We start from the raw sequence: 18548 nt of genomic DNA, 5'->3' as shown, positions 1-18548 counted from the left end.
AAATGAATCGAGTATACTTTTAATGACACTGCGATTACGGCACTAGTACTGGGTATTTACAAACACATTTTTTTTTTATTGTTGTTAACTAATTTAGTTTTTCATTATCATGCTATTGCTTATTAAATAATGAACTTGCACTTGCATTTTATAGACAAATGCAAGTATAAAAGAAAACTTTTCCTGTCTCGTCACCTTGCAGCCGCGTGACGTCAGTGCGTTGCAACAAATTAAAACAAAAATCACCTACATACTTGAATAGGGTATATTAAAATGTGTGCTTGTGTGTGTGTGTGTGTGCAGCTGCTTAGCCTTCTTAACATCAAAAGCGAGAAATAAATCGCATGTTAATGCCTGAAGAATGCCTGCAAATTATGCAAAAATATGACATTTTCATGCTTTCTATGACATGAGTCACATGCGTAGCGGAGGATATTTAGTTGCAAGTCATTGAGGGCATTTGCTTGCACAAGTCTTTTTGCATTCATATGTATGTATGTATGTATGTATGTAGGTGATTGCAAAATTGTAGAAAAAAAAACTATTTATAAGCTTACTGACTGGTCTTTGTCAACAACTGTCAACGACATGTTAATGTAAGTGCATCTACATATTTCGCAATCAATTTAAATGATTTGCGTATTCTTTATTGGCTATTGAAAATGACTGAAAGCGATTGTGAAAGGTAGCGAATGAAAGATTAATCGCTGATGCAAATAGCATTGTACATTAGTGAAAAGGAGGCAATGTAAGAAATGTAAGTAAAATAAAGCTAAAGCGAGGAAAGCCTTGGGATACTTGGGTAACGTGGCTTGTACCTCAATATGAAGACTGTAAGCATAAATTTTTTTTACAAATATATTTGAGGTGCTAAGTAGCGTCCAGAAAATGATTCATGCTCATAAAATTGTTGTGTAGAACTGTTTTTTTTTGATAATTGCACATCTATGGCATATATTTTCGTCGTAAGAAAGTAAGTAATGGTTTATTTAAAAGACTGCGCAAACGTGATTTAACAGTGCGAATAGCGCCCCTTTTTATTTTATTTTTTATTAAAATATAGCATATTCAATATCAAAAACCAAGTAAATCCGATTTTTACACTTAAGATAAAGTGCATAGTAATTAAAAAAAAAATTTCATCAAAATTTCAAACTCTTTGTATGCAGTTTTGTAACCCAATAAATTTTAGTGTAATAAATTGCTAATTTCAAGTTTTTAAAAAATCGCGTTGATTTTTGATAATTTTTTTTCTTTAAGGTGCTATGCATAGTACTTACAAACAAAAAATTTATGTTCGCGAATTTTTTTATATGACAATTTTTTATTTATAACCTTTTGTACAAAGTTTGAAAATAAAATTTACGCAAATTTTGTGAAGAATATGCTAAAGTTTTATAAAAAAAGTAACGATTATTAAATAAACAAAACGAAAACTGCCAATTCAAAGGATCAAAAGAGGGTCCGTTCTAATGGCCGGTACTGTATCGGCAGCTAAGATCAGAAGAAGTTATTACTGCAATTTGTGTTCTCCTGTTTTTTTTACAAATATTTGCAAATTTAATTTGGTGTTTATGGCATTCTTTGATTACGTACTTTGATCTCCTTCTTTCTAAGCCAAAATGTTTTCAAGAATCCCAATGGCTGCCCCGTAGACATGACTCAAATGTATAAACTTCAGGCATGACTCAATGGTGCATACTACTGATAGTGTGTGTGAATTTGAAAAAAAAGCCGCGAACAGAATTGGCGAGAGGGAATGATATTAACTATCGGCCTTATCGCGAACTTCATGTGAACAAATATTCCCAAAACATTATTTGTTTTTGTTTTGCATATTAAATTATGGGAACGATTTATTCCCATAGAATGGGCGATTTGGCGATAATTACGTTCACTCACGGTTCTAAAATGGCAAATGGAGAAGGTACTGGAATTTGCTACCAGAAATTTAAGATCGGCCGCCCGAAAAGGTTGTGGTGCTATGAAAAAAGCTGTGAAGCTAGCCCACACAAAAACAAAAAAAAACGTAAAAGTATGCTCACACATATGTTGACTATCAAGTCAAACAATTACATAAAGCGCCCTTCGCAGTAGGAAAGCCAGCCGAAAAACTGACGAAAATTAGAAGGCTATAAATCAATTGGATAACCAGTCCGACTTTTGAACAGGTCAAATTGCACGCAAAGGCCACTTGTACAGTGAAATAGATAGTCCCGGACTAGATAGGATCCAATAGCCACCAGCAATGAGGGATTCTTAGAGTTGAAAAGCTGCGAGCAGGCAGCTATGCTAAAGTTCTGCATTGCCAGAAATGGATAAAAATGCTTGGGGGTTTTGAAAATCCAAAACTTAGACGACAATTTAAAAGTATATTTAGATTCACTGCTAAAAGCTTTGATATCCTATGCGAGGATGTATACTTCAACTTACAAGATATGGATAGCATCTCGCATGCTTAGAGACCAAGTCTTCTATGTGTGGCTTAATTCCCAGTCTAAGCTCAGTTTGAAGAGTTCCACAAAAAACCGAAAACCACAAGTAGCCTTATTTTCATTGAAGTTGATCACTTCAGTGACATTTGGGGAATGTTTAAGCTGTCAATAAACATCAATGCATGAATTGTGAGTGACTTTCTTAAAATATTCGCATGGCAAAATTCTAGGTTCGGTGTTTGGTTTTTGCCATCGATTGCACATCTGTCTCATGCACACGTCCAAGATCCAAAAGTGAAGAGTCCGCTGATCAACAGCAATTAAATTCATAAACAAATGGTAAATTTCCTCATTTCGGTTAAAAACCTGAGGAAGTGATATCCATCACACACATGTCTACTTATTTACGAATCTGCTGTCCCAACATACGTAGCACGTGCGGAAGTAAACCATCTCCAATTCATCGAATTTCTGCATAACTGTAAGACATGTTACTCGCTTTGTTCACCATCTGTTGGCTGTTAAATACATATTACCGGTTTGCGCTTTGCATGCATTGACAGAAATTTGACAGCTGTCAATCATTTCGTTTTTTCTACAGCGTCACCATTCATTGGAAATTTTGCTTTTATCAATTCAAAGAGTTAAAATGTATGATACTGTGAAATTCATTTGGAAATTTCTTTACAAATGAAAGTGACACGTGAACATTGACCTAAGCAAAACTGCCTCTCAGAGATGAAGAAGAAGATGAAGAATGAAAAGAAAGTGTGTTATGTTTCATTTTCAAAGGAAATGGAAAAGCAATTATCGTTGAAGTCTTTACAAAAAAATTGAAACGATAGACACCGAAAAATAAAAATTAACGCAATGCAGCCACGTGCCGTTAAAATTGCAATTATTAGTTGGTACTCTTTCTACTTTATAATATATTTAAGGGGCAAAAAATGGAAAATTGTATCGACTTAATTGGCTGTTTTTCAGATGTGCACTTTTAGAAAAAATCGGGACGCGATATTTTGACCAGTTGTGTTTTTTTTAATGTTTATTCATTTTCTATAAGAGTGTAGTAGTTTGTAAATATAACAAAAACAATATACATAAATCCACATTTCAAACTTTGTACAAAAATTAGATCAGTGCAACAAATTTTCACCAAATTTAAAACTTTCGAATCAGAAATTGTAGAAACAATTTTGCCGCAAATTTTTGCCGTATTCCTATTATTTTTTTCCAACAGTGCATTTTTAGAAAAAATTGCATTTTAATTATTTCATTGATCTTCTTCCGACGTGTCTTGGAGTAATTTTCCCTAAGAAAAATATCTGACGGAAACACGACCGATTATGTATTTAATTAGGAAATTTACAAGACGTCATAAACATTTTATGCTTTGATGTCGTAAAATTTTTCAATGTAAACAACGGCTAAAATAGGTTTTCGGCTGAAGAGTTTAACGACTTTAAGACATTCCGCCGCTTAAGTCGCTAAGTCGCCTTTTAAGTACCACATAAGAATATTCATATTCCTAAACAACATAAATAACATAAATAAAGTATGGAGGGCTAAAAAAGCAGAAATTAAAGCTGTGATGATAATTTTAGCGCTAATACTGGAAATATATCCACTCATCAAAGAGATAAGATAAACCTTTTTAATACTGCTCAAGTTGATGGCTCCTTTACTGGGAGTCCATTGTATATTGCAAAGTAGTGGTAGAAAGGTTGCCTATGACTCTTGTAAAGTCTAACGAGAGGGCCAACGAGCTAATATCCTCGGCACGAAGATAACGCCTGAAAGTGTTTACTGGAATATAGAATTGCAAATGAGTAAATACGAAACAAACTCACCGGCTTCTTATTGTGCTTTGTAAGACTATTCTTAGAATTTCGGGTAGCACTTTTAAGATAGACGAAACTGCTACCAAATTTTGTATTCAAAATAAAATAAAAAGTGCGAGGAAGGCCATTTTAAGATAGAAACCTCAAGGGCGGTATGCAAACCTTTCTCAGCGATATTCAGCCGCAGGATCTACAGTGAGGAATGGACCAAAGAGTTGTGTAAAATAATGCTTAATTACCGCAGGTGTTTGAATAAGCATCCTTACGATATCAATTAGTTTGGCTGGCGGTTTGAAAAAGCCCTATTTCAGCAAATGGTTCAAAAATGTTTAATTTTAAAATTTGGTTGAAGAACGCCCTATCTTATCAAATGCTTCAAGAATGTCCCATCTTAGCGAATTGTTTAAAAGCACTTTATCGCATCTGCCGATATATTTAATTTACATATATTAGGGCGTTTACGAACCGGCCGCTGAGATAGGGTGATCTTTCACTCAGTTGACGATATACTTACATAGGGCTTTTCTTTGTCAGCCGGCCAATCATAACCAATTGCAGAGGAAAAGCTTCAAGCCCACAAAATATGACACACACATATACCGGCATTTTATATTGATAGTTTGCGGTTTTTATAAAATTTTATAAAAAAAGAATGCCGCCCACATTTTTGTTCGGGGTTTATATTTACGATATACACTTAAATATGTACGTATACTGGCAGCAAAATTTAAAAATTATTCAAGTGCATTTTTTTAAAGTTCGTCCTCTTCCTTGCAACTTCATAGGAGTTGCTGAGTTTCCAAATCACCATAAGTCCAAACTTTCACGAAAATTATGAAAATTTAAAAAAAAAAATTAATTTGGTTAAATCCTACCGCTAATTATATGAAGTAAAGAAAACTTTGGCTTTTGAGTTCATAGATATATTTGATGGGAAAAATATGTATTAGCTCAAAGGATAAAAATCCAATTTTTTTCATAAAAAACGTATACAAAATTACTTCAGATATGTACAAAGAGATTCATGCTAATTTATGCATACTTTAAAAAAGTTTAGCGCCATTAAAAAATATTGAGAAATAACGTTTCGTTTCGAGGATAAATGTGTCTCTCCTATTATTTTCAAACATAATTTTTACACAAAGGTAATATAAAAAATAAATAAAAAAGCACTATACTTAAAACACTAAATTTTACCTTAATTTATTTAGTTAAAATCTTATGTTATTTTATACACTTTTATCTTAAATAGTATTTTTTTTTTTTTATAATCGCACATACCTGCTTGCAGCGCTTTGAAAGACTTCTGCATAATTTCTTATAGAATGGCGCCATTTTTGGTGTATCAAATCGTTCAAGTTCAGTGTCAATAATTTTATAATAAACCATGTATGCTTATATTTAAGTTTTCACACGTTTCAAAGTCCAAAAACTGTGTTAGAAAATTAAATTTCAAAAAGTTTCTTGCAAATCGGGGATTCAATCGTAAATCACTTTTTTACATGGCATCGAAATGCTCCAAATTTAAACAAATACACAGTGGAAGCGAAAGCAAAGAAAATTTCGTTAAATCTTATCAGTTTAAAGTCACACACTTCTCTTAGAGATCACAAGGGAAAATCTTCAAAAAAAAAATTGTCTTCAAAGATAAAACTTGTCTTCATATAAACTGAATTTAATCACACTCTGCACAATAAGTTTTCTCTTTTCGCTTTGAATTTTCTGCGCGAGCAAAATATTCAAGTATACCGTTGCGTTGATCGTACGTAACTGAATGTGGCGATCAGTGCAGTCACTGCTTTTATGTGCCTAAACGAAAACTCACGCCTTGAGCGCGACACGTTTGTTTTGAGTGCGTAAATGAGTGAAACTCAAAGCAGAACAGAGGAAAATGCCGAGGAAAATTCGGACAAAAGAAACGCATTCATAACAAATAAACGCGTCGAGCCATTTATTTTCTGAAAAAAAAAAAATGTATATATATATGACTGACTCAATTCATCGAAAGATATACAAAAATTATCTTTGCAATACAAAGGCAAATGCTCACCACACTTGAATATGTATGTAGTATCTATCTGATAGTCTAGCGGTTAATAATCGTGGTATTTGTGAAAATTTTCGCTTGTACTTACTTGTTGCACGACAATGGTGGCACGCGGTGGCGCACACACCGCCACATCCATTGGGTTCGAAGTGACGTTGATGGGCCCAGCACCACCGCCACCGCCAGCGCCGCCTGCTCCAGCTAGCAGCATCATGCTTACGCCGCCACCACCAGCTCCCCTTTGGCTGTCATCCAAAATGTCATGCGTTGCGTTGGTAAGGTCCGCTTTGACTGTTGACGATTTTTTTTTGGACGATCGCTTCCGCGGATGCATCATTTGTGACTCGGCAAAAAAGTCCACACGTAGATTTGGCATCGGCGGCGATATCATGCCGCGCAGTGACCCGGTTGGGCTCGTAGTTGGCGCCACGGGGCCCACTGTCATGCCACAGCTGTTGTTGCCACTACCATTTGTCGCCAACACCGGCGCCGCCTGCAGCGCGCTGCCAATCAACGCTGCATTATTGTTGCTGCCGGATGGACTGCCACCCGTCGTCTTGGCATGTGGCTGTAGTTTAGGTGGAATCTGCTCAAATTTCGAGGCGAACTCCTCGAACTTATTCAACTCACCAATGGATTTGGGTGAATGCTGTCTACTGCCTAGACCACCGCCGCTGCCGCCTACACCGATCGCCGCATACTCGCTGGGCGATTGTTGTTTGACCTTCTGCGGATAGAATGCGTCCGTCTGCGGCACAAACGGCTGAATTTCGCGTATTGTCGCATGGATAACGGAACTGGGCCGGATGCGCTTCGAATTTTTGCGTGACGGTGGTCCACCCACCAGCGCCTCCAGTGGCTGCTGCACCTGTTCGTGCTGTGCCAGCAGCTTGTATTGCTGAAATGCGTCACCTGTTTTACTGGGCGAAATGTGGTGTACGGACATCTTGCGCTCATACACCGAACAAGGCTCTGCATCGTCTGAGTCGCTAGTCGTAGTTGCTGAGCTTGAGTTTTCATCGACAGCGAAGCATTCGCGTTGTATGCGATCGTAGTCGATGGCCTCACGATCAAACGGGAACATGGTTGAATCTTTGGTGCGCTCACGTCCGCGCTCACTGCCACCCGACGAAGAGCTGGAGGAATACTTGCGCTGCTGCGAGGCAGGCGACAGCTGCTTGGCGGTTTTGATCACACCGCTGGCAAAGAAGTGCGCCTCCTTCATGGTGGGTGGCGCTGAACTGGAGGGCGAGCGGCGCTGTTCGCGCTTTGGACTGGTCGCCGCACCACCATTGCTGCCAGGTGGGTAGCGTTGGCGCGTGTTGCTGCTGGCTTCACGTGAACGTGATTTTTTGCTGCGCGTGCCTTCCAGAGATTCCTCGTCGTCGGCAAGGTGGTGCTGCTCATAGTAAGCTTGTGCCGCAGCGGCTGCGGCTGCATGCCGTTGTGCAGCATAAGCTCGATATTTGCTGCGGCTCGGTGAGTTATCCCGCCGCGTGGCGGTGGGACTGCGGTCCTCAATGAAATTGGTTGTGTGGATGCGTTGGTCTTCCCAATTGCTGCCGCGGCGTGGCTGTTGCGGCTGCTGCTGCTGTTCCTTGAAGTTAAAATGTGTGCGTGACTTTTCGGTTGTGCGCGCCGACTTCGGTGATGTTGGCGGATCGAAAGTAAAATGTTTGGTGCCACTGCTAGGCGCTGGTGCTGTACTCGGCAGTCGTTCTGCGTTGTTGGAGGTTGTTAGTTTGGCGGCGGGTGGAGCAGACATGCCGCATTTGTTGCTCTGTTGACGACGATGCGAGGCAAGGAGCGGTGTGGTTGAAGATGGCTCAATTGTGAGAATGGACAGCGATGACTCCTGACTCTGCGTTGTCGAAAATTGAAGCATAGAAAAGTAATAAGAAAGAAATTATTTCAAGTGCTAGATTTATAGCTAGAAAAAAATATAGATGTGCCTAAATTTATTCGAAGCGAATTGAGGTACTTTTTATGCGACCGGAACACACGGCGCATCGCATATCTACAGCTGAGTGTAAGATCAATCCATCTCGGCAGACGGTTCAAAAATGTCCTATCTCAAAGATCCGCCCAAGAACACCTACTTCAGAATTTGATTGAAGAACGCTCTGTCTCAACTGAAAATATATTAAAAATATATTTATATGCGTTTTGGAACCGAATTCTGATATAAAGCGTTCTTGAAACATTTTCTGCGATGATCTAGGGCGTTTTCGAACCGGTTGTCGAGATAGGTCGATCGTCTAATCATCCGTCGATATATTCTAAGAAAATTATGCATAAACGATAAATAACTAATGCAATAGATGTAGGATACTTGTTTGGTATTTGCTAGTTAAGCACCTTGACGAATTCAAGAGTGAAAAACGAGGATTTCGCTTAATTTCTTTACGATTTAGATAATTATTTTTGTTATTGACAAATATTTGCTTTACGGGCGTAAAATCAAAAAAGTTATTGACTAAGCTGATGATTTCTTGCAAAAGGAACTCAAATTTTTTCTCTTTGTGAATAAGTTAGAATTCATATTTTGGGTTAATTTGGTATTTTTTATCAACATTGGATGAAATAACTATACCAGTGGGTAAAATAATGTATGTCCAATGTCAATCCTGCAGAAGTAGTTTTGGTTCCCCTTGAAAATTCAACTAGAGTCCTTAAATTTCAGCTTTAAAACCTAAATTAAGTAGCACTCTCAACAGAAGCGACACGCTCAACAGAGGTTCATAAGACAATCTCTGGATCCGGCAACATACATAGGCCAGAAACGGCATTCAGAGTCGAGAGTCGGTACCGACTTACATCGACTGCCGATTTGTGAATGCCCTGTTAGAAGCACAACCATACGACGTGGATGGGACAGAGCTTTGTCTGCCTCGGGAGCTAAGCTCGTACCTGATCAGAGTGAACGCAGATGTTTATTTATTTATTCAAATATAAAATGACTCACGGCATCTCTTCGCATGGCCCACTAAATCCCACCCAGCTAACGCCCTGTCCCCATGGACAGACCCGGTGGAAGTTGCACACTTCGTGGGCCTCCCTTTAGCTGAGCCTGATGACAACTTTGATGGACAAGCCGACCCGAGCGGGGTTTAGTAGATGCTACAACAACAACAGGAGCGACAAAAAGCTGATTTGGCAGCGCAACGTATGTAAATATAATAGCAAGCGAGAAATGCTAGAAAAGGAACGGTGGCATAATTACGCGATTTAAGATCAACTAGAATCTAAACTTTAGAGGTGCGTACTACCACTCCGCAGGAACTGTGTTCAACCTCTAATCTAGTCTGGGCGGTCAACCCCAGCAAGCAATGGCAAACCTTCTGCCGTCAAAAAGCTTCTCATAAAAATCCATTAGCGGACGCGGCCTAAAACTGTAGGTCCCTCCATTTGTGTAACGACATCAATACGTACGGACATTTTAGAAGTCTTTTAGTTTGCTGAAGAAGTAGTAAGTGCGAAGGATTTCACAAAAACGTATTGAACTAGTTCTACTTTTCAAGTACCTTTTTGGCACCCTATGGCAAGTTGAAAATGGCACGGTCTAAGCCCAGTTGGAAGGCCTGCCTAAAACTGATTGTTAGATGAATTGCCTAAACTAAGATTGTTTGAGCCGATTTTCTCTGAAGATCATGTGAAAAAGAAACTTACCTACTCATTTCTAAGAATCGGAATTCTCTCGATTAGTTAGGCTGTTGCGTAGCGAATACTTTTAACATTACACATAAGAACTTACTTCACACCACAAGAGTTTTCGCGGCATTGCCAGAAAATATAATTAAAAAAGCCTTATAAGGATAGGCATCGTGGATCTTAACAGTTTTCTTCTGGAATTTTTTCAAATTTAAAAAAAAAAAAGCACCCAAATATACTATAAATGGATTTCGCAGTACTAGGTTTTTTTAAGATTTGAATACTCTTAGATAAGATTAGGTTAGATTTGATTTAGAGGAGGGAGCAGGTCACTCAGTAACCGCGACCGAAACGATCTATTGTCACAAAACTCTATTCAATTACAGGTCTCCTTTGATGCACGTATTGATAAGAAACGTCGAGAGGTCATTTGGCTAAATGCCAATTAGGTCGTATGCTTCTAGGTGTGATGATCCTAGGAAGCGAAATCTGGGCCTACTGAGGGCTTCACAGTGGCACATAATTTGCTCTGCTGTTTCCTTTACTGCGTTGCACAACCTACACTGGTCAGGCTTGTATATTACCTTCCATGTTTGTCCAGTAATGTTGCGTTTCGCTCTTCATCCAGATATAGCAGTTTCGCGCCTGAAGGAGCTCCATGGCAGACTAGTAAAGGGTCCTAGGCTTATAATACCTGTGCAGCCCCCTCCTGGCGAGAATATCTGCCACTTCTTTGCCCATGACTCCACCGTGTCCCGACGCCTATATGACCTATACCCCGTACCTGGAGGCGATAAGTATTAAAAGCTGAAGGCAGTCCCACACCAGCTTTGAGGTGCGAGGTGCGCCGCGCTGTCCCACTTTCTATATGCTGCCTCAGACATACATAGTTCTATGGCTTGAACCTCGGCCTGAAAACAGAGTTACCTTGCCCCATGCTAGTGAAAAGAAGCCGTCTGTGTTGCATGCCGTAACCTTCTGCTCTGGATGCTCGGGATGGCAAAAAGATCTTGAAGTTTTGTGTGCGGTTAACTCTCGGAAGGCACACCAATTTATCCCGAGTTTTACTCTAATAAATTATACGTGAAATATAAGTAGCTTTTTCACTCCTCCGTGCATTTATCCAGAAAATTTATATTCTTGTTTACTTTATAAAATTTTTACTGAGGCTATAACACTACCAAGCATACGAACGTTTGTTTTTTCTTGAATTCACTCTGGCATTCAATCAATCTCTCAAGTACTCCCACTCACTCACCTCAGTGCTATCCTGCACACTCATATCCGGTCGATTGTACATGTTGCAACTCGTTAATTCCAGTTCGGTGGCATTTTCATGCTCGGAGTCGATTTGTATGGCGGTCAGCAACGGTTCTTCCAGCGAACTGAACAACGGTTCGCTCTGGCCCGAATTATCGCCTGCAAGCAAAAAACGAAGAGAAGAAAAAAGGAAATAAATAAAAAATAAGTACAAATAAAAATAACGCAAATAGCGAAAGGGGAAGTGAGCGATATGTACGGCGCGGTTGCTTATTCAAAATCAAAGGGTAAAATGGAAATTAGAAAGCAGCAACAGCGTTAGCATTTAAATAAGTCAGTGGGTGGGAGAAGAAGTGCAAACTAAAGGAATCAATGCTTCACTGCATGAATTAAAGATTTGCTAGAGAGCTGCTGGCTTTACTTTGTTTAGTTTGGTTTGCTTATCAGTTTTCATCAGCACTTTCATTTGTTGGGTCAGTCAATAGCTATACGACTACAACAAAGTATCGGATGCAGAGCATTTAACTATCAATCAATTAATCAATCAATTCAAACAAAGTGTAATGAACAGGTGCTTTTTTTTTCTTCTGCTTGGGTGCTTTTATTTGAGGCTACTCAGCTTTTCTTTAGCAAACACATCCGTTTCCTTCGCATAGGCGCCCAAGTTTACATAGTAATGCATTTTAATTGATGTACGTGGCGCTACATTGTACTCTCCTAATTGAATTGGCTAAGTGAGGCGTTTGAAATGTTTGAAAAACAAAAAAAAAAACGAAATATTCAAACCGAAATTATTTGCCTTTTGGGCTGTGCTTTGTGATTATTTATGCATATTAGGGTGCATCGCATATAAAATTGTAGGTTTTCCGACGGAATCATAAAATCTATTACATTTAAGACTTCCGGCAAAATATTTCGTAAACATATTAAGCTTTACATGTGCTACCCCGATATGAACTTACCTTCAAAAATATCATTATTTAATTATGTTGATAAAATTGTGAAAAAATTATTTGTGCAGCCCTTTAGGCTTAAAATCTTCTATCATCTGAGGGAAAACTAATTTTAATTATAAAAAAAAATTGAATCGTGGAGGTATTTTCAAATGGTTCACATAAATCTTATTCAAATATTTTCCCGATATACTATATTGGCAGAGGACTTAAAATATATTAAATTGTATAATTCCATTGGAAAAACAGAACCCATTTTTTTTTTGTATGGAGGTGATGCACCCTAATATATGTATACTTATGTACATTTATTAAACTGTACCATATTACAAGCAAACAAAAAAGTAAGTTCGCCGAACATCCCATTTCGAAAAAAAAAATTTTATTTTTGGCCTTTTTGCATCTTTTGGTGATCCCTAAATTTGGCAAATAAAATTAAATAGTTCTGCGAGAAAAATCAAGATAATTCTTTAAAAAAAAAAAATTACGATTTTTGGAGGGCTTTAATTTACTGACATTAGGGTGCTACGTTAGGATGGTAGGAACTGAGATCTGGTGGGTAAGTACTCAGACGGGGGGTTCGAGGTCAATGCTCTATAGAACAAAAAATGGCGTATTCGAGACAAGAACAGCGATATATTATGCTTCAAGATCCCACTGAAAATGCCGAAGATGTCACGAAAAATGTAAAAGCCAATCCTCTACGTTCGGTAACAAGAAAAAAAGAATCCGAAATTGCTTTCAAATCGAAATGTGTACATCCTCAGAAAAAGTTGGAAAATTTTCGGCGAGCCTTAATTTACCGAAATTAGGGTAGTACGTTAGGGTTTGGTGGTAAAGTACTAGAACGGGGTACTTGAGGTTAATGAAGTTGAAGTTTGGTACAAAAATAAAATTTTCTTCTCTTTTTCCGCCAAAGATATGATGAAAAATATTAAAAGGTGAACCTTTCGTTCGGCGAAAATAAAAACACAAATTTATTTGCAAAACTCTTTTAGGAGAACTTTAATTTTTTGGTGCATTCTAATGTAGGTATATCCTTGCCTACACATGTACCTATGTACATATGTATATGCCACCTATCTCAAGTCGAATTTACTACAGCTATGTATTATTAAATTTTGTTATTGTTCCAGTCAGCAAATTTTGGGCAAATTTCATTGTTTCCATGGTTAATGCACACTAAAGTAAATTACGCTCCAATAACTCTGTTGCATGCGCACCTATCAATTTATGCACATGTGTGTGTGTGTGTGTGTGTGTGTGTGTGCGTTGGTACATGAATTTGCTAAGCGAATTTGCATTAATCATACGCCCTGCTGTACGACATTGAACCGATGATTAATTAATTTACTTACTTATTTATTTACTATGCAAGCATTTCATTTCGTTCCAAATTTATTTATGAGCCACAAACAAAAACAAACAAGCATTTTACGAGCTAACACGTTTGCAATTTTCGAACAGTGACCGGCGGCGGCAATGAAAGTAGCAGCAGCAAAATAAAAAGCAAAAAAAAAAAAACAGTTTAGCCGAGCAACAAGTTCAAATAAAAGTGCGCAGCCAATCACCTAAACCCATTTGAATTGCTCTCCATCGAGTCAAACGCCCGCTATGCAGCACTCAAGTATGTACTTAACAAAAAAAGAAAAAAAAAAAATGTTGCATGCAACTGCGCTAATAAACTGTGTGTTTATGTTTGTCTTTTTGAATTCGTTAAACTCAGAGCAAAACACTTATTTTTTTTTTTATTTTTTTATTCTAACCAAAACACTGTCTAATATTTATTCGTGCGAGCGCGTGTCGCTAATAATTTCTTTATCTTCCAGTCACCAGTCTACCAGCAATAAATATCTAGTCATTAACCATTCATTGATAATTGAGTTTTCGTTATTTGTGCTGTTGTTGTTGTTGTTGCTGTTTCTGTCTGTCCCTTAATCTATTCGGGCAAAAGCGTGTGCGTTTACTTACCCAAATCCAGTGAATCGCATGCTTCTGATGTGTCTGTATGTGTTACGCTTGTCACTAGCGTCGACGCTGAATCCGTTGATGTATTGATGTTGGCATCGGTTATGGAAGCTGATGAGGAACCCATTATGACAACCTGGCAAAGTAGAGAGTGTTTATTGCTGATGCAAATAGATAGCGGCAAAGTGTAGCTGGGCTCTTAGTTTAATCATTAATACGACCCAATTTTAGATAAATGATAATGAATTATGTGACTGGTTTTGATAAATGATATAAATGATGGGCGGTACATGTGCTAAAGCAAACATTAGATAATCGAATTTTCAGAATTTGTATGAATTATTCATGGTTTCATTTAACCTATCATTATTTCATTAAAACGTTGGAATTTAAGTGAAAGTTAAATGTAATTAATTTTCGGCTGTGTGCCACACTTAGGCTGGCATAGATTTGTCCTAGGCATCGTTGAGGATGTAGTTAAATGCTTTAAGCGAATCTAATGCGAGCTTGTGACGCCAGTCTTCAGACATCCTACCACAAGTATTTAAGTCGTATTTTTGATACAGCGTTGCCTTGGCTCCTGACTCCATCCATTTCCTCTCGGTGACTTCTATTTTAAATGTGTAAGCCGTGAGTGAGAAGTAAGCTTGACAATGTTCTGCAGTATTTTCGTGAAAATGTCACAACGAATAGGGTTTATCTACCATCGTTTGGTTTGCACTAGCAGGTTGAAGAAAAGACTCAGGTACTGTGGAGATCCGCATCGCTTCTTTAACTTGAATCATTGCTCTTTATAAATGCCTCAATAGTTAATTTCCACAAAACCTTAACTGTAGTTTATGACTATTGGAAAAGTAGATTACAACTAGAAGAAGGAAATTGCTCAAGCTAAGGAAAAGCATGCGAAAAAATGCAGTTAAGCCCTTTGTGGAAATGAGATAAACTTAGCTTTTAAAGTTCACTGTTACCATCGGTTTTGCTTCTTGGTACAGTCTTTAGTCGGGAGCTTTCAACTAGCCGCAAGCGGCGATCCATTTTCCCCTTCGCATGGCTGACAACATCTTGGGGACCACCGCTGGCCTGCAGGCAGAAAAGTTGTCTGAAGTGTGAGGAAGCCTGCCATGAGTTGCGGTGCTATATTCAGAAAGGAGTGCAAGTCTGTGTCGTTGGCCATCTCGTCAGTATTCTGGCCACTTCTAAGCAAAGAAATTACCGTTCGGCGAAACTTCAAATTGATTGTCTGTGCTGCCATAGGCCTTCCCCTTCGTTCACAGATACGTGTGTGACTTCATGTCAAGTTCTCTGAGCCTGGGGAGATTGAAAAAGGCCTCAGGTATTACAATCCAAATTTTACACTTAGCCTCGACCAAACCGAGGAATCCTGTCGGTAAGCATTAAAGCTTCTCAATGCGGTTTCGCTCGGTTCTCTCAAAAATCAGCTGCGGCTTAAATCAGGTAGACTTCTGCGTTTTCCAATGCGATGTGAGAGGGATATCTTTCAGCCCCTATATATTTAGTCAAGGAGAACATAATAATGAACGAGCTCGCAGGAGCATGGGGGTGAATTTACCCTCAGTCTGTCGGACACCAACAGTACTGGCAATGTGTGCTCTTTCGGTGGGTGCGTTATCAGCCTTGGATTGATATTCGCGAAGATCGAAGATGAAGAACCGGAGTTAGCGCTGATGAAAAATATTCTGGAAAATTCTGTCCTAAAAATTATTGTTCAACGCTACAAGTCGGTATACATTGTTATAAAACATACATATTTATTGTTCTGTAACTCAGCTCTTACTATCAATTAGGTAAACTATAGTTCAATAAGTTGAACGAACTAAGAATCAGAAGAGCTAGTTTATAGAGCATAACGAACTACGAAGTGAAGTAATCTTGCCTAGGGTATCAGGGTATATAGCGCCGCGACCTCTGTCAGCCTGAGAAAACGTCTTTAAAGCATAAATTCTGAAAGCCTGGGCTGATATTAGGTCCATCTGTCCGCAACAAAATTTCCTGTAATTTGTCTCAGTTGTGGTACGCACATAAGTCTGGCTAGGAAAAAGTGTTAAGCTTACTGGTTAATAGACTTTTACAACTCTTATCTGTTAGCAGCTAATTGACTGATCTCTTAATGACAAATACTTCTGCCAGGAAAACACTACATATAAAGATCTGGAAGGCTAAATTTGAGTTTGTTGGAGAGCTGTTTGCACACAACTAATTCACCAACACTTCAGTCAAGCTTCGACACTGCCCTGTTGCCGCACTGATTCCATTAAAGGTCCGCTCCAGCTTTATGAATAGCATAGTCACTTCATGTGCATTCGCCCAGACGAAAACCGCATAAAATCGGCAAACTCAGAAAAGCACCTATACCAACTAGATTTATTACGACCCAGTGCTATCGAAAATTTAATCCTTTATTATTATATTTGACTGCAGTCCCTATTCAAAGCAAACAATTATTTTGCGCAAATTTGTAATGACTATAATCACCTTGCCTGTAAATGAAGTCGTCAGCTTTATCACTCTTCCTCTTACCGAATATATTAGCAATTAACAAGCACTTTCAGTACTTCAAACTTACATAATTCCATCAATTTTACTGTCTACCCTAAAACCATTCTATTTAACCAGCACTTATGGTATACTAAATACATATGTACATCCTCAACTCGTACATAGCATTTTCCCACTCACCTTTGGTACTGCAGCAGTGCCGGCAGCTGATGTTGGTGGCAGTCCGCCACTTATCGACGTGTGGAATGCAGCAGCTGCTGTAGAAACGGCATTCAACGGTATACTGGTCATCGAAGTGGTAGCCGTGGAGTTCATTTTTGATTTACGGCCACTCTTGAAATAAAAGCGACGCAACGCAGTGGCCGATGAAGATGACGAGGTGTTGAAGCCGTCATTGTCCGAACCGCTAGAAGCACTGCCACCACTGCCAAAACCAGCACCAACGCCAGTGCCGCCATTCATATGCACAGCGGCAACGGTGGTGTAACGCGTGTTGTCCGTATTGTTGCCGGCGTTGCGTTGCACCGAATTCGGTGATTTGTTTGTGACACCGACTGGTGGTGGTGGGCTAAAATCGGAGTTGGTGTTAGAGTTTGCGTTGATGCTCTTGTTGTTGCTATTGTTGGTGTTGTTGGTGTTTCCAGTAGTTGTAGCAGCTGTTGTTGCTGTTGCTGCTGCCGCTGCTGATGTTGCAGCACTTCTCGGCCGATGGCCCAAAGCGAGTGCCATCATGGCAGCCGAACGAGTGGAAGCGTAACAGCTGGAAGCGGTGCACGGTTTGGTGATGGAGGTAATGGTGGAACCTCCTTGCGTTGTTTGCGTAACCGAAACGGTCATGGCTTGGAAGTTGTTAGCGGCAACGCCTGCAAGATAACGATGTAATTGGAAATGTAGTGAATTGGCTGAGTAAATTAGTAGGCAAATCTTTGTGTGGTTATGCAGCAAGTCCAAGTGCGTAATGCACTTATAACCGCTTGAATATATTGTGCAATTAGCTAGTTATTTTGGCTTTTGTGTACGAGCTTCGGTCAGCGTGTAATTTGGACAAAGTCCTTCAAAGGTTATAATTTTGGTAATTTGCATAGAAATAGCGCAAGCTTTGTTGATTCATGGCTCTTCAATAAGACAATGCGTATGTATGTTGTTGCATATGCAAATGTGTATGGAAGTTATATACTGGTGCCTGACCTAAGTAACAGCAAATTAGCTAACGTCCCTCAAATCGCCGACCGCAAGTATGCCGGCGATCAATGTCAAGCTGTCATTGAAGTTGCTTAGCTGCCTTGGCATTAGCCGCCTTTCACTTGCAAGATGTGTGCCATCATTCGGTATGCCGCATCAGTGCGTAAATCACAGGTTGAGTAATTGCGGTAACACAAATATGCTTGTGTGTGTGTGTGTGTGTGTTTATGGATTAACTGCACACAGGTAATTGATGTTGTGTAATTGCAAGTACAAATCAACAGGGTGCTTCGAAAGCAAATATTCTATACAAAGTATTTGATTGCAATGTATTTCAACTTATTTACTTAAATTATTTCAAACTAGATGAAATTCGAGCATCACAAAATGTGTAAAATATGAAATCTTAGGGGTATCTCTTCATTCGACTTTTATTGACTCATATTTCAGAAGGCTCAAATACCTAATTTTTTTTAACAGGGTTGCGTCTAACGTCTCTTGAATGAATACCCCATTTATTTGAAATTATCTTTTAATTTAAAATTAACTGAGGTAATTAAAAAGCTTTAACGCCTGCTATGTGAGTATCTAAGATAGGCACCGCTCACACCGAAATCTGTTCTCTAAGCCAGGAGGTGGCCATGTTCATGTATTTTTGAGCGAAGTAAAATTTTAACGGTAGTCTAGGAAAAAA

General features: G+C 38.9%; 1 protein-coding gene across 1 annotated transcript in view; it reads right to left on the bottom strand.

The window, feature by feature from the left end:
- LOC118743324 (serine-rich adhesin for platelets) overlaps positions 1 to 17562 on the bottom strand; it is a gene marked incomplete in the record, with an annotated part of 111098 nt that extends 93536 nt beyond the window's left edge. The window contains 4 exon segments of the mRNA XM_036475921.1: positions 6412 to 8184; positions 11233 to 11393; positions 14159 to 14291; positions 16853 to 17562. Coding sequence (XP_036331814.1) covers positions 6412 to 8184; positions 11233 to 11393; positions 14159 to 14291; positions 16853 to 17509 — 2724 coding nt within the window.
- Between the last annotated feature and the right edge of the window lie 986 nt (positions 17563 to 18548).

The sequence above is a fragment of the Rhagoletis pomonella genome, unplaced genomic scaffold (genome assembly GCF_013731165.1).
Source record: "Rhagoletis pomonella isolate Grant_MI unplaced genomic scaffold, Rhpom_1.0 Rhpom_scaffold_00007, whole genome shotgun sequence".
Lineage (NCBI taxonomy): Eukaryota > Metazoa > Arthropoda > Insecta > Diptera > Tephritidae > Rhagoletis > Rhagoletis pomonella.
Note: the sequence above shows the minus strand (reverse complement) of the source record. Positions and strands in the feature narration are given on the sequence as shown.